The sequence below is a fragment of the Manduca sexta genome, unplaced genomic scaffold, assembly GCF_014839805.1.
Source record: "Manduca sexta isolate Smith_Timp_Sample1 unplaced genomic scaffold, JHU_Msex_v1.0 HiC_scaffold_496, whole genome shotgun sequence".
NCBI classification, from domain to species: Eukaryota; Metazoa; Arthropoda; class Insecta; order Lepidoptera; family Sphingidae; genus Manduca; species Manduca sexta.
Genome location: NW_023595293.1, coordinates 8,629 through 24,177, shown reverse-complemented (window position 1 = coordinate 24,177; position 15,549 = coordinate 8,629). Strand labels below are relative to the sequence as shown.

At 36.8% G+C, this 15,549-nt stretch overlaps 1 protein-coding gene and 1 long non-coding RNA gene across 3 annotated transcripts; one reads left to right on the top strand and one right to left on the bottom strand.

Moving 5' to 3' along the window:
* Positions 1-234: 234 nt before the first annotated feature.
* LOC119188476 lies at positions 235-8,716 on the bottom strand. Of its 2 annotated transcripts, XM_037446999.1 has the most exons (4): positions 8,524-8,715; positions 5,929-6,154; positions 4,457-4,534; positions 235-2,947 (listed from the first exon to the last, which is right to left on the bottom strand). In XM_037446999.1, exons 2-4 carry the CDS (start codon positions 6,152-6,154, stop codon positions 2,196-2,198), a joined length of 1,056 nt encoding a protein of 351 aa, XP_037302896.1. In that variant the 5' UTR covers positions 8,524-8,715; the 3' UTR covers positions 235-2,195. The 2 variants fall into 2 exon arrangements, with proteins under 2 accessions (XP_037302896.1, XP_037302897.1); XM_037447000.1 differs by lacking the exon at positions 4,457-4,534 and having other exon boundaries at positions 8,524-8,716.
* Positions 8,717-9,851: 1,135 nt separating this feature from the next.
* On the top strand, positions 9,852-15,285 carry LOC119193405. The gene is made up of 2 exons (XR_005113945.1): positions 9,852-10,077; positions 15,186-15,285. It is a non-coding gene; the product is annotated as an uncharacterized LOC119193405 (long non-coding RNA).
* Positions 15,286-15,549: the final 264 nt, after the last annotated feature.

Genomic DNA, 15,549 nt, shown 5'->3' with positions numbered 1-15,549 from the left:
TCTATGGTCATGCAGGGCCGTAGCTAGGGGGGGGGGCATTGAGGGGCAATGCCCTACCTTAAAATGCTAATGCCCTACCTTAATAATCAACTAAATTGTACATTACTACTCAATGAATATATTACTATTTGGAAGTTGGTCCTATAGTAAGAGTTATTCGTATTGATGGGTGAAATACCCTCTTTCGAGATTTATGGGAATTTTGTTACAATCTGTATACTACCTTTTTTTTTGTTTTTTTTTCTCACCTTCACAAGTCAAGAAAACCAAAAATCTAATGAGCAGATCAGATGTAGTAACATTTTTATTTCCGCCCTGCTTGTAAAAACAGCTGCCCTACCTTAAATTCAAGTCTGGCTACGGCCCTATGGTCATGCCTCAATAGACGGCAACACTATCGTTGCTACTCATCCTGTTCCGTTCCTACCACGACCGATAGCGCGCACACAGTAAAGCCGTTCCTGATATATGAGAGTTTCATAAAGTCTCCAACCAGTAAAACACCAACCGTCCTAATAACTCCTCCTTCCTCTTCTCTTCTTTCCCTCTATCCTCTTCCATCGTCCTCCGAGGCCCTAAGACCGAGTAGCTGCATGCTGCCAGCGAACCTTCCGCTGGCGTCTGCAGTGATAGCTGTAGGGCCCACCAACTCATCATGGGACTGCCGTGGTTGCTAAGCCGGGGGAGCGCTTGTACACCGTTAGCAGGGAATCCCAGGCGGTAACCACGGCAGTTCCCCAAAAAAAAAAATCTCGGGTCGTAAGGCACGGTGATTCCAACATAACCGCCCGAAGGCTGGGCGGTAGTAATATAGTATAAGTCTAGTTAACTTATACTTTTAATTTCCTATATAAAATTAAAAAGTCTAAAACACTTAAAAAGTAACGAATATAGATGAAAACATATAACTAAAATATATTTCATCAACTGATTTTGTAGTTTGAGTCCACTTGACGATAAATAATCACAGCCAAGCTCTGATTCTGAATTAAAAGAAATTTTATTTTATATTATATATTAATTTACAAAAAAACCGGCGATAGCCTAGTTGGGTGTGAAACGGACTGCCGAGACGAATGACCGCAGGTTCAAATCCAAAGGGCACACACCTGTGATTTTTCTAAAAAAATATGTGTGTATTCTTTGTGAATTATCGCTCGCTTTAACGGTGAAGAAAAACATCGTGAGGAAACCTACACATCTGAGAAGTTCTCTATAGGAATTTCGAGGGTGTGTGAAGTCTACCAATCCGCACTATAGTGTGGTGGACTAAGGCCTAATCCCTCTCAGTAGTAGAGGAGGCCCGTGCCCAACAGTGGGACAGTATATAACACAGGGCTGATATTATTATTTATATATTATATTCTACTGCTAATGCGGTAGGTGAGGGTTCCTCAATCTTTAGGCTTCACGAACCCTTGTTAAAGTTGTCAGATAACTGCGAACCCATTAACTAATTATATCATATACCCATTAACTAGTTACATATCAAATAGCAGAACCTCGTCACTCTCATGAGAACACACAAACAATTATTATCACTGTCAGATTAAATATAAAAACCCATTGTTAATTCATTTAAGTTTCGACGTACGGGAATGATCGATCAAGCATATCAAGTCAGACTTAGGACTTTGGTTGCTTTATATTTGGCAACTTTTTTAGAATCTCTTGGGCACATTCCCTCCCGCCAGGGGGGGACTTTGCGCGTATCTCAATTGAGAAACCCTGCCAGGTGATCACTAAATGGCACTTCAGGCTTAAGAATAACGGGTTACCAATAGGGTACCGGACTCATTTTTGTTCTTTGTTATTATCAAATATTTACGTTATATAAATTATAACACAGAAAGAATTATTTAAATCCGGTAAAAAATCAACAAGTTATAAGTCTTTTAATTTCGGTAGAAGGGGTAAGTAACAAGAAACAGAAAAGAGGCGCAATACCCACGTGTGACGTCATCGGGCATTACGACGCGTGCGAAAGAAAGAGATGAAGCGATATCCCCACTTCGGCACATAGTAATATTTGAAATATGAGTTACTGACTCATTTTTTAACCAATTTTAATGCAGTTTTCGCAGGAGGGTTTCTTTTTCGTATTATCAACCATTTCATATAGAATAATGTACAAAATCGAACACAGGCCGGTCCCCTATTGATGAGGGTCCTTCACCTGCCTGCAAGCACTCCCATTACCCCTGTGTGTAGCTTTTCGTGGTCGTACGCCGCCTTATTTCCTGCAGTTTCTGGCGCACGCATTCGTTCAAATATTGAATATCGACGTCACCCCACTTCCTCTGACTTCCGACATTACCCACATACTTAAACATAGCGTAGACCGCTTCCATATCTAATTGATTCTTCTTTCTTGTCAAAGTACAGATAGACAGAGCTTCCTCGGTGAAAACGAGAGAGAGTAGTGTACGAACGAGGTTCCTGCTTGTTGCTGCTGCCGCTGTATACCTTCGGAGCTGGTCGCCATTCACGTACACTTTACTGTTATCGCAGAGTTCCACGAGCCCCGGGCCTGGACGCGGATGTCTCAGCGTCCACCTCGTGCCTTCTTGATCTGGATGATCATTGGACATCATATTCGATTCGTTCATTTTCACCGTTTTGTTGTATTCATCAATTTTTGTTTGCTTTAGGGCAATATTTGGACCTTCTTTCTTTGCAGTGTTACACGCACTGCCAGGTTTTGTGTACTCTTTGGCTAAGTCCAGCAGTTGCGTTGGTACTTGAAGGTTACACACGAAATCTCCGATGGGAATGAAGAAGTTCACCATAGGTCCAACGACGTGTGGTGATGGATTCAATATCGTTGCATATTGAGGTTCATCGATTGGTTGTACGGAGGTGTGGGCAATGTTAATGGTAGGAAGTTTTGACTGCTTTTGAGCGGAGTTTGACGAAAGTGTGCATCTTCGCTTCTCTCCCTTCACACCTGCGGACAAAATACAGTAAAGGCTTATGTAAGCCATACACGCTACGGTCTACCGGAGAGGTCATCTGTGCAGGTATCAATTGAAAGAATTGATTTCCGATCCTGCGCCGGTCGCCTGCACAAGCTTAAAAATCTGCACAGGTCTATTCCCACACACATTTCGGTCTACCGGCGCAGGCATACTTGCACCGGTGGACCGTAGCATGTATGGCAGCCATTAGGGGGTGTTTAAGGATTACGTAACGCAATTTTTGAAGATTTTTGACACCCCCACCCCCATGTAACGCGCCGTAACGTTTTCCTGTACGCCCCCGCACCCCGTCAAAAAGTTATGTACCTCTAGAATTACATTTTTTTTCGCAAAGTACTGGAAAATCACTATACCTGTGTTATTTTTTTTAAATTTAAAAATCCGTTGTTACATAACGCGTTGTACGAACCCCCCCTCCCACGCCTGTAACGTATCGTAACGTTTTACAAGACCCCCCTCCCCTCCAAATTGCGTTAGGTAATACTTGAACCACCCCTTATTCAAAAACAAATCAAGTGATGTTCTGGGTATTTTTTATTACTTTAAATGACGAGACGAGCTTCCCGTTCGCATGATGGTTAGCGATACGGCCATAAACAGAAGAAACACCAACACCTTGAATTACAAAGTGTTCGGTATTCCACTGCGATCGCCATCTTGAGACATGAGCTGTTGAGTCGTATTATGTCCAGTAGTTACACTGGCTTCTATGCTTGTAAAACCAAAACACAACAGTGACTACACACTGCTGCTTGCCGGCAGACATTGCGGTGGTACCTGCCCAGGCGGACTCTCACATGAGACCTACCACCAGTAAGGAATTTGTGTATGTTCTAACCTTTTTGGTGTTTCTTAAAAAGAAAAAAGTGTTTAGTCAGTTCTAAGTGGTTCTCGATGAAATGGTTTTTCCTTGCGCAATTAATACGATATTTGACTTATATTTATTTGCATCTTTTATAAAATATGTACGTAGTGTAAATTCTAAAACAGAAGTAATCATTGAAATCTGGTAAAACATCTACAAGTTATAAGCCATTAGGTAGTAGGAGTTTTAAACAACAGAAAAGGAACGAAATACTTGCGTGTGACGTCTGCACGCATTGCGACGCGCGAAAGAAAGAGATGGAGCGATATCCCCATTCCGCGCCCACACCCGCACGTACCAATATTCAAAATTGAAATTACTGCCTCATTTCTTATCGAATTTTAATACTGCTTTCACAGAAGGATTTCTTTTTTATTTGTTCTTGCTGTTACATATTAAAAAATGCACAGAATCAAACATAGCCAAATAACCTATTATGCCTGCTTGTCGGAATCGGATACACACAGGCTGATCCCGGAACGCGACACACGTGGGCCACTATGGCGGGTTTAACACCTCGGGTACGGTCGCCATCACGGATATAAAATATATCCTACCAGCAACATAAACACGCCAATGCATATTTCGGCGTGCCTTGAAATGAATGTCATACCTTCGTTTTTGGCTGCTGGCTTTTCCTTTGCCTCTAAATTTTTTTTCATAGTGTCTATTTTCGCGTCGCCATAGTGATCTAAAATATACGACTTATTAGTCTCAATTCAAGTCCCCGTATAAGTGTTAGGTCGCAATAAGAGATGCCATATCCTCAGTAAACGGCGTTAACCTAGTTGGGTGTGGAAGACTGCCAAGACGAATGTCCGCAGGTTCAAATCACAAGGGCACACACCTCTGACTTTTCTAAAAAATCATGTGTGTATTCTTTGTAAATTTATCGTTCGCTTTAACGGTGAAGGAAAACATCGTGAGGAAACCTGCACATCTGAGAAGTTCTCTATAGGAATTTCGAAGGTGTGTGAAGTCTACCAATTCGCACTACAGCGTGGTGGACTAAGGCTTAATCCCTCTCAGTAGTAGAGGAGGCCCGTGCAGCAGTGGGACAGTATATAATACAGGGCTGATATTATTATATTATTATATCCTCAGCATAGCTCTCAAGTGCGATATAAACTGCTCTCAATTCAGTCAGCATCTTGAGAGCGTCGCTATTTTATGAACAGATATCAATGACATCTCAAATGATATTTATAATTTTAGCTTTTGCTCGCAGCTTCTCCCTCGTGAAGGAGTTTTCCGGGACAAAAGTCCCGCTATATAAATTTTCCAGGAGAGAAAATTGGTTTTGATATCCTGAGTAACAGCATTTAACATATTTAATAACTGAAACAAAACTGCGTCCTTAGCTCACGCTGACGGCATAATTGTGTCGACTGTCGGGCAATCATCTCTCGTCAGTCGACATTCTATTCGACTCCACTCCCTTACCATCAGGTGCATGCACTACAGTGCTCGTTATGGAGGGTAGAGGTAAGAAGCACCGTCTGATATGGAGGGGAACTCGAAAGTGTCCAGCATTTACTGAAAATAGAGTTTCAAGTACCTACCACAATAGCGCTGGCGTACGAAAAACTACGATACGAATGTGGTTGCTTTAATAGTGAGTGAAGTAAGCCAAATGAACAAATTAAATCTTTTCATGAGTCAAGTAGTCAATAAAACGCCAGTATACAGAATCTCAACTACTTGCGTAGTTGTAAGTAGTTTTGTCAATATAGCCAAGAAACTGCAGTGAAAACACGTCCTTAAAATTTTATCCTATGCGATCGCAGCGCCACCCTTATTTTCCCTGTTTTGATGGACACTTTTTGATACACTGAGTCGGTGCTCCTTACCTCTACCCTCCATAGTGCTCTCAGAATAGTGCTCGTATAAGTCTATTTCTCAACAGATGACGTATAATATTACTACCTCCTAATATTCCTATGTACCTCTTTAGTCTCTGCACCAGGTAATGGTTGACTGGTAGAGAATGCCTTTGGCTTTAAGTATGCCTTTATACTTTTTGTATATTAAGTGTAATAAAATAAAAAAAATAATATTTTTTTTGTTAGCGAAACATAAACTTACTGGTCGTATGTAGCAGTTCGCACAAATATTGGTTCCAATCGGCCCTCGGTTGCTCGTTGTTTTTAACGCGATTTTCTGTTGCTATTTTATCTTCAGTGGGATAAAAAATTACTATTGTGTTGTCTGTGGGCCGATCTGCTTCCACCCACGACTCGGGCACGAATGCGAAGCTATCTCCATCTTTCTTGTCCAAAAACTTAACGACTATGTATTTTGGTGGCGCCATCTGTAAGCAAAAAGTGCCAAATCTTGACATTTTCTTTCCTAATGATTTCTTAGGTTTACACGAATGTTAGACATTTAAATTAAACTATTTTACGAATTTTATCGCGGTTTTAATATTATACTTTTCTCCCGACGTTTCGAAGACCTTGCAGCCTTCATGGTCACGGGGGGACTGAGGTGTTGTTCATCCGCAAAGTCAGAGTTACAATATCTACCTACATTTTATAAATATACAACTTTTAAAATTTTTTTTTAGCTGTTGGTGGTCCGATTTTCTTTCCTCCCTAACATTGGTGGAGAATAAAGCCAACAAAATAACTTCCATTGGTTGTTATGGTTGCTCAGTCTCTCGATCGCAATCGCCTTTTTTGATCTATCTCAAAAATGGACGAATCAGAACAAAGTATTTTTTGACATTACAAATGAGTTATTGTGATTGGTTCATTATCGGAATCGGATTGGAGATTAAGATTGTTTATTGAAAACGGCCGTAAATTGATAAGCGACCATTGATTGATGTGTAACATCAGCCGAGTATTTCTTTTTATTGCTTTGAATGACGAGACGGGTTTACCGTGCGCCTAATGGTAAGCGATACGACCATAAACAGTAGAATAATAAAGTACCTTGAATAATAAAGTATTGTTTGGTATTCCACTGCGCTCGCCATGAGACATGAGATGTTAATTATTATGTCCAGTAGTTACACTGGCTACAATGTTCAAACCGGAACACAACAGTGACTACACACTGCTTGTCAGTAATAGACATTGCGGTGGTACCTACCCAGGCGGACTCTCACATATGAGTGACCTACCACCAGTGAACTTATAAAATAAATCTCAAAATCAAATAGTAAAATCCTATTGTGTCGACTGCCGAGGGGTAATCACCTCTCGTTCGGCATTCTACCTTGACCCATATTTTACTATAAGTTGCAAAGGTCACTGCCGGGCATATCACGCTCTTAATAAAATAATGACCTATTTCAAAATTGTTAATTTGTGGCAGTCGTCGGAAAACTAATTTCTGTTTGCGACCTTTTCGTTATTTCCTTTTTTTTCATGCTATAGGTTTCATTTTTTACCTATCTTTATTAAGCTCAACTTTATAGCAACTTCAAAAAAAATAGCCAACAAAAAATAGTTTTTCGACGACTGCCACAAATCAACAATTTTGAAATACATCATTATTTTATTAAGAGTGCGATAAAAAATATACTATAGAAATATTTTTTTTTATTATTACGCTATAATTGTTACACTACATTAATATAAATAAAGGTATGACAAAATTTCTTGAAAATAAATCCTAAATGTGTCACCGAAAACAGGCGAAATAACTTATACATCGCGCAGTCAACGATGAGTGGTTCATGGCTATTCGCGCCATTCCATACAGTAGAAAGAGACAGCATGAGCGTTGCGCGCTCATAGATAAGCCTTGCAAACTTTTCCGAAATTATATCAACCTCTCAAAAGGTTAATTATTAAATTGTCATATAAAATTTCACATAAATACCGAGAGAATTCAAATGTTCTGAGACGCCAACACTTGGTATGCATATAAAATGCAAATACATATTTAATAATAATATAAATAAATATAAATAAATTTCGTCATATTAAATTTTAAAGGCCGAAATATCCATGATTATTAATTATTTTTACGTTTTTCTTTCAACTGCGAGAACTAATCACTAACTAGACGTGAATTTAAATTCTTTACTTGCCAATACTTGTTTAGTTACCCAGATTAAAGCCGAAACAAAATGTATGAAAATGGACCTTGAGCTACCACCTTAACATTTCGTCAAAATGAACGATATTTTGACCGAAAATCACAGATTTACTTTGTTATTTTTTTTATCATTTTGTTGTTTAGTGCGAATATGTCGTGTGCGTATGTATTTCTGACTGAAAGTGTGATGTCGCTGCGACGAATATTCTTAGAATAATAAAAGTGGGATTACTGCTTAAAATTAAAATTACTTTTATTGATATTTATTTTGTTCAAAACTTACAATTTGTAGTTATTTAGAAAAATAAATGTCGAGGGAAAATTCTAATATAAAAACCGTGATAAAAACTGTAAGAGTTTCATTTAAAATTATAACATTCGCGTATACATAATAAATCATTATTTCAAAGAATATGGGTAATATATGTGGTTTTATTTCGTAACGCAATACCAATATGACCCTATGTAATGAATGAAAAATAACCCTAAAAGAAATAATTAGGTATTGTTTCACTTCCCGTTATTGTAAAATCATTCGAGTACCTAGGTATGTTATGTATGTATTGTATATTGGAGAGCTATCAGTGATAAAAATTATGGACTCCACAAGTATGTTACGAATCATCAAACCTTTTACAAATTATATATTGTAATAACTCGCTGCACCATACACATGTCACCATAAAACTTTTAAATGTATTATCACACTAATCAACACATAATTACTGCGCAAAAAACCGGCGGACATGAGTAATCTACAGAGTAATGCTTGGAAACACAGAGCGCGCGCGCCGCCCCAGTGTTGCGAACTACAATAAATAGAAGCCGCTAGGGTAAATATATATATATACGTTATCTTTGTTTTTATATCGGCCAGGCATTTTTGACATTTATATAGCACGTGTCTTTTGATTTTTAAACTTGACTTTGGCCACTACTTTGGCAGAATTCTCGTATAAACGATACAACCAAACAAAATAAAATGGATTGGATTGTAATATATAAAAAGGCCACAAAATCGGTCGACATGGCAAAGGGGAGGGGGGAGTGAACTCCATTTGCACTATTTTTTATTGTATGGAAAACATTTTTTTTTTTGCCAGGTTCGACAGAAAAAGGTATACTTAGATGATTTTTTCCACTAAGACGCGCACTACTACTTTCCTTAACAGCTTACTGCGTGCGTGAGGTGCAAGTACAATGGATAGAGTTGAGGCTGAGGTTGGATCAGTACACATGGCAATATACATAAAAGTTATCACTTTTAACAACAAAATCGCTTAACTGGCTACGCTGGCAATGCCATGTGCGGGATGCCCCGATCATAAACATAGATAATACACTAATATAGGAAATCATAAACTCTATAACACATTATACACGTCAAGTGTTATGCATAAAGAACAGAACATAAGCGACCACTTATGTAGGTCGGGTATATACATTTGGAAAGGCATTCAGAAACAATTTAGAATGTGAACCCAGAATATTCTGGGTCTTATACAATTTAATTTCAGTCGTATGTAAAGGTGAATAATATATAATTTCGCAGATTTATCTGAATTAATGATTTTGGTGAGCATGCGGAATTTAGATCCGAATTGATTGCGTTTTACTTACGTAATATAATTTTATATGTTTAAAAGGTCTGAGTTACGTCCGTTTTTTAGATTCTGTATTCCGTTTCTGACTTAAAAAGCCATTCCAGAAGAACAAGTCCAACTTATAGACGAATTCCAGTTCCTTTTATGTTTTATGATTGCCCATAAAGGAAAGATATCACAGAATAAATGTTCTTGATATAATTTGTTTATAAAAAACAGACATGCTATGGCAAAAACATGAGTAATTACATAAGAATACAATTTTTGTAATGTTGTTTGTAATTCCTTTGGCTTTTAGAAACAAAAAAAAATACTTTGTGTTATTTGCATAGACCAATATATAATACTGGAAAGTTTTTTGTCGTCATAACTTAACCTGTATGGGCAAAAGCTTTTGCCTTCCAATATAAAAGGAGAATAAATAAAAAATCATAACATAACCTTAAAAAAATATGTCAAAAACACAATGACAAAATAGATATTATTTACAATTCTCCTTAAGATAAATATATAAAAAGAAGTATAAATGAACATATTGAATCACTTCAAGTAGAAACTACATAAAAGCTATTTTTATCAGGTTAGTAATGCCAAAATGTAAGATTTATTTTTAATTATGCGATTTTTGGAGAGATGTTTAATGTTATTGTACATACAGTTCTTTTGCGAATGAGCACTCATCTATGTCTGCCAAATTCATTATCTAAAACATAGGTCTCATTTAAAATTACGTATTTTATAACTGAATAATTGATGACAAAAAGTAAGCCCGGAGTTCCTTTTTGTACAGAGGGAAAATGGCGATCTGATTTTATAGTCTCTTTTTGTTTTGTATCTGCTATTATTACTCGGCATTGGCATAATCACCGATAAATAAACGGTGGCAGCTATAATATAAAAGAAGAAGATCCTTTTCTGTCGTTTTTCGACGAGTCAATGCTTAGGTAGCTAATGCTAGGTTGGCAGGTTAGCTAGTCTAGGGCTCATATTGTTAGCATAGTCAACTTTATGTCGAACAGAGATAAACAAGGAACATGCGTCAAAGAAATCTGTTGCGATAAACATGTACAACAATAAATAAAAATATTATGATATATCTAAGCGACAATCAGTAAATTTTTGAGTAGAGTTGTTTAAAGTTTGGATATTAATATGAAAATTCATGTGATAAGTAAAGTATTTTAATTTAATTTAATGTACCCTCCTATAAGAGAAATAAAATTCAAAGTCAATAATTCCTAAGATTAGCGTGTTCAAATGAACTAATTATATATTAGTATACCTAGTCTTGCCATAAATATTGTAATAAAGAAAAAAGAAAATTGTTAACTGCAAATAACATTTATTACTTTTACAGTGTGTCAGTTTAATACATAAATATAAAACAATTAAAAATATAAAAAGCTTATTCAAGTGGTCTCCATTGGCTGCAATACAGTCCTTTAAACGATGAGGCCAGTTATCAATAGAAGCACGCACTCTTTCCATGGGAAAATTCTTCACTGCCAATCGTATAGATTGTTTTAGGGACTCCAAATTATCATGGCGTTTAGAGCAAGCTGTACTCTCTAAAACTGACCACAAATCATAATCCAGCCGGATTAAGATCGGGACTAGACGACGGCCAGTCTTCAGCTCTGATGAAGTCCGAAACGTTCGATTCCAACCAAGACTGCGTGGACCGAGCTTTATGACCCGGCGCCGAGTCTTGCTGGAAGGACCATACTTGGTTATTGAACATGGTGATGTTAAGGGGCTTAACTACCTTCTCAAGAATGGTATCTTGATACACTTGTGCCGATGTTTTGATACCTTTTCACAAAAATATGGCTCAGTCACTCCTTCATAGCTAACACCCCACCAAACCATCACTGAAGTCGGATAATGTCCACGTTGCACTCTGTCGACTAATTGGGAAGCTTCCTTAGAGCTTTGAGCATAAATACGGTCATTTTGTTTGTTAAAATGTTGCTCAATTGTAAAATTTTCTCATCCGTAAACAAAATTTTTCTGTGACCTCCCTTTGCGTACCGCTTCAGTAGTTGTTTCGATTTTACCACCCTATTCTTCTTTAAATTATCAGTTAAGAAATGGCCAGTGCGTCTCTTATAGGCTGCAAGTCCTAAGTCATCTTTTAAAATACGCGACATGGTTCTAGGTGCTATCTTCATTTCCCGAGATAAAATCTTTTGCTTTCGGACAGGATTTCTTCGAATTCTTTCCCTTACTGCTTTGACCACCTTTTTCGTACGAACACTACGTGGACGGCCAGATCTTTTCTGTCACAAACAGAGGAGGTCTCATTGTACCTATTAATAGCCCGGTACACAAACATTTTACTAATACCAAGTGTATGGAGAGTTTTAAAAATTGCATTTGGCTCCATACCTACTTTGTGTAATGCTATCACAGCGATTCGGTTCTCTTTATCACCCCACACCATTTTAATATCGCAAAATATTTTACAATGTATTGGCGCCAAAATGAGAAAACACAATGAACAATCGTATAAAAATGACAGATTCGAAATTCAAATGTAATATTTTTTTATAATTAAGTGTAACAGTATTTATGGCCAGACTAAGTATAGTTAAATATTAATGCTTGTTCTAAAATAATACCATCAGTCTCTTTATAAAATGGTGTAGATATTCCAAAATAATGCCATCATTGTCTTGAACAACAAATTTGTAATATGGATAACTATCAAATAGCTTCCCAATACTGCTTGATTAGGTAGAAAAAGAATCAAGTAAATAGATATACCAGTGCCAGCATGCACAATGCTTCTATAATCAATAATACTATTATTTATATAAGTGGCGATAGCCTAGTTGGTTATGGACTGCCGAGACAAATGTCCGCAGGTTCTAAACCCAAGGGCACACACCTCTAACTTTTCTAAAATTATGTGTGTATTCTTTGTGAATTATCGCTTGCTTTAACAGTGAAGGAAAATATGGTAAGGAAACCTACATACCTGAGTAATTCTCTATATGAAGTCTACCAATCTGTACTAGGCCAGCGTGGTAGACTAAGACCTATTCCCTCTCAGTAGTTAGAGGAGGCCCGTGCCCAGCAATGGGACAGTATATAATACAGGGCTGATATTATTTTATGAATATACTAGTAACAATTTCTTACATTTATAAGAATGTTAGACATTGAACTATAACACAGTCTGCTTCATGACCAAGAAGGCAGTCTTTGAAATCTCAGGGAAAATTATATTATAAAAAACTGTGATTAAGTCTGAAATATTGTTTTATTTCAATAGGAGTGTCATTTTGTTGCAATGGGCTTATCATGCGGATATGATGTGTTTATATTTATATGTAGATTAACAACTAAATGATAACTCTGTTTCATGGAAGCTAATTTCTATACCTAATGTTGACATTACATTAATTACCATTATTATTTTATTTTTATTTTAATCTAATAGCTTTCGAAAATAGCCTGAAAGGACGTTTGCATTTTTATTCTATATATATTCCCATTTCATATTCCCCAGCATATGAATTTTTTTCATTGTTTTGAATGTCGAAATGAGCCTGCCGTTCGCCTGATGGTAAGCGATACGACCGATAAACAGTAGAAACACCAACACCTTGAATTACAAAGTATTGTTTGGTATTTCACTGCGTTCGCCATCCTGAGACATGAGATGTTAAGTCACATTATGTCCAGTAGTTACACTGACTACTATGTCGTTCAAACCAGAACACAATTGTGACTACAAACAGCTGCGGCGGAAATAGACGTTGCGGTGGTACCTACCCAGGCGGACTCTCACATATGAGAAATCTACATATTATGCACAAGTCGCTTCTTCAAACTGGACATTGGCAGAATAGGGGACCGGACAAATTTTCAGAAGGTGTTTTAAATTGATCATTGTGGATATAAATAGCCAAGAAAAATTGTATTTTGCACAAATAAAGCTTAAAAGTACATAAAACCAGGCCTAAATGTTAAATAGCTATAATTCCCGCGCAAACGCTACATTATGTCATTTCGTCTCGTGTGACGTCATACGTGGATAAAGCAACTTGACAAGTCTTGTCATTTGAACAGTGATTCAATAATGCCAGATTAGGGTTATTTACCCTAGATTTAGGGTAAAACTGAATCAGCAGGGTATTTTTTTATTGGAAATTTTTGGGGTAATTCTACGAGTTAAGGTATTAAAGCTATTGTTTCACGGTATTGTAATAAATATTGAGCTTAGAGAAAGATGTTTCCTACAAAAATTGTAGGCCATGAAACAATTATAATTTTTTATTCAATACAGTTTTCGTGTACAACTAGTTGTTCCTAATAAAATGAGATAATTAAATTAATAATTATTGAAGTGGAAGTGAAGAAAGAAGTGGCGTCTGCATAGATAAGGATATAGAAAAAAAAGTACCGAATTATTTATGATTGGTTTAAGGTAAAATTTTTAATTCCAAATAATCCTGGGGTAAAGAGAAATTATGATCTGGCAACACTGCATAGACTCTCAGGCAATCTCAGGTTACTGTGTAACAACCAGAATTCTATATAAATAAATATTCTATTCCATATCATGTGGCAGCTAAAACATAAATAAATACATCTCATAACCATAACCTCCTGGGTGTACAAATGATTTAATTAATTGAAATATTCATCGGTTTATTTTAAACCGAAATACTATTTTATTTACTTACATCAAAGTGATCCTCACAGAACTAAATCGGTGAGTCTGCAGACATTCCGTCGTAGGTTCGTCTTGCTAACTGCAACCACTTTATTCGTATATCTGCTTTTCGTGGTACATCAATAAATAATTTGTTTGGTAAAGATATAGAAGTATTATTACATTCAGGTACGACGCACCACCGATATTTTTTGCGGTCCATTATGATTAACGATTAAACAATATGTAAACGTTAAGCTGGAAGATAGTAACAACGTCCCGTATAAATTAATATTAATTATTAGAGCAGTTCTGTGTCAAAAAACACCTTTAAAGCATTAAAATAACACAACGCGGTATGACATCCAGATGACGTCTGTTTGTTTACATTTTACCCACGTGTGACGTCATGCGCCGTGATTGGTGTTTCATTTGCCGTAAAGAATAGACTAAAAATATTATAATTATTGTATTTTATTTATTGATTTAAAAATACAAATCACAACTCTTTTACAAAAACAAATATGAGATAATATTTTTAATATTACAAACTTTACTTTAAACTGAATTTCAGATTTTTTGGTAATACCTGTCCGGTCCCCTATTGTTGAATGATACAGCCAATCAAAACAAATTGGAACATGACATTAGCTATTATTATTGTATAAAGGCATCTTGGTCATGTCCTGTCACGTTACTCATAGGTGACTCATAGGTGACTCATGCGTTATTGGTTAATTTAAAGCTGGTTTGCGCCCTATGTGATGGTAAATCAAGTTATAACGTCTAGCATCAGTACTAGACGAGCTATGGAGTATGGACTCATACTTTACTTATGGGAAGGGGTGCCTTATGCGGTAGTGTGATTAAGGATCGGATTTAAGTTACTGGGTGACTCATACGTGTTCCCGTGACTCACGAGACCGAATTGGCTTTTTTGTTCGTAAGTCTGTGAATCATGAACGTTTAAAATGTATAAAAGAATAGTTACTAAGAAAATATTATTAATTGCCATCTCTGCGCAGGTATTTCATCGCCAGCAAGTTGCCAACACTTCCGGCGGATGTGCGAGAGGAGATACAACGGCATCCGGCGCTATTCTCGTAATAAAAATGTTTGTTTGTTTGTATGAGTTTTATTTAAGTATACGATTTTTTTGTCGTACGATTAATCGGTCCGATTTTGTGGACACGATTAATCGGTTCGATTATTTACGTAACTTCATGAAGTTTTCGTGTGATTTTTGGTTGTTTTTATTTAATTAGAATCGGTTTTAAGATGGTAACTGTACCTGTACAGTGTATAAGCTTGAGGCTGCTTCAAAGCGAATCTGAGTTGGAATTATTAGCCCAGCCCTAGGTCTATTGGTGGTAGAATATATTTATATCC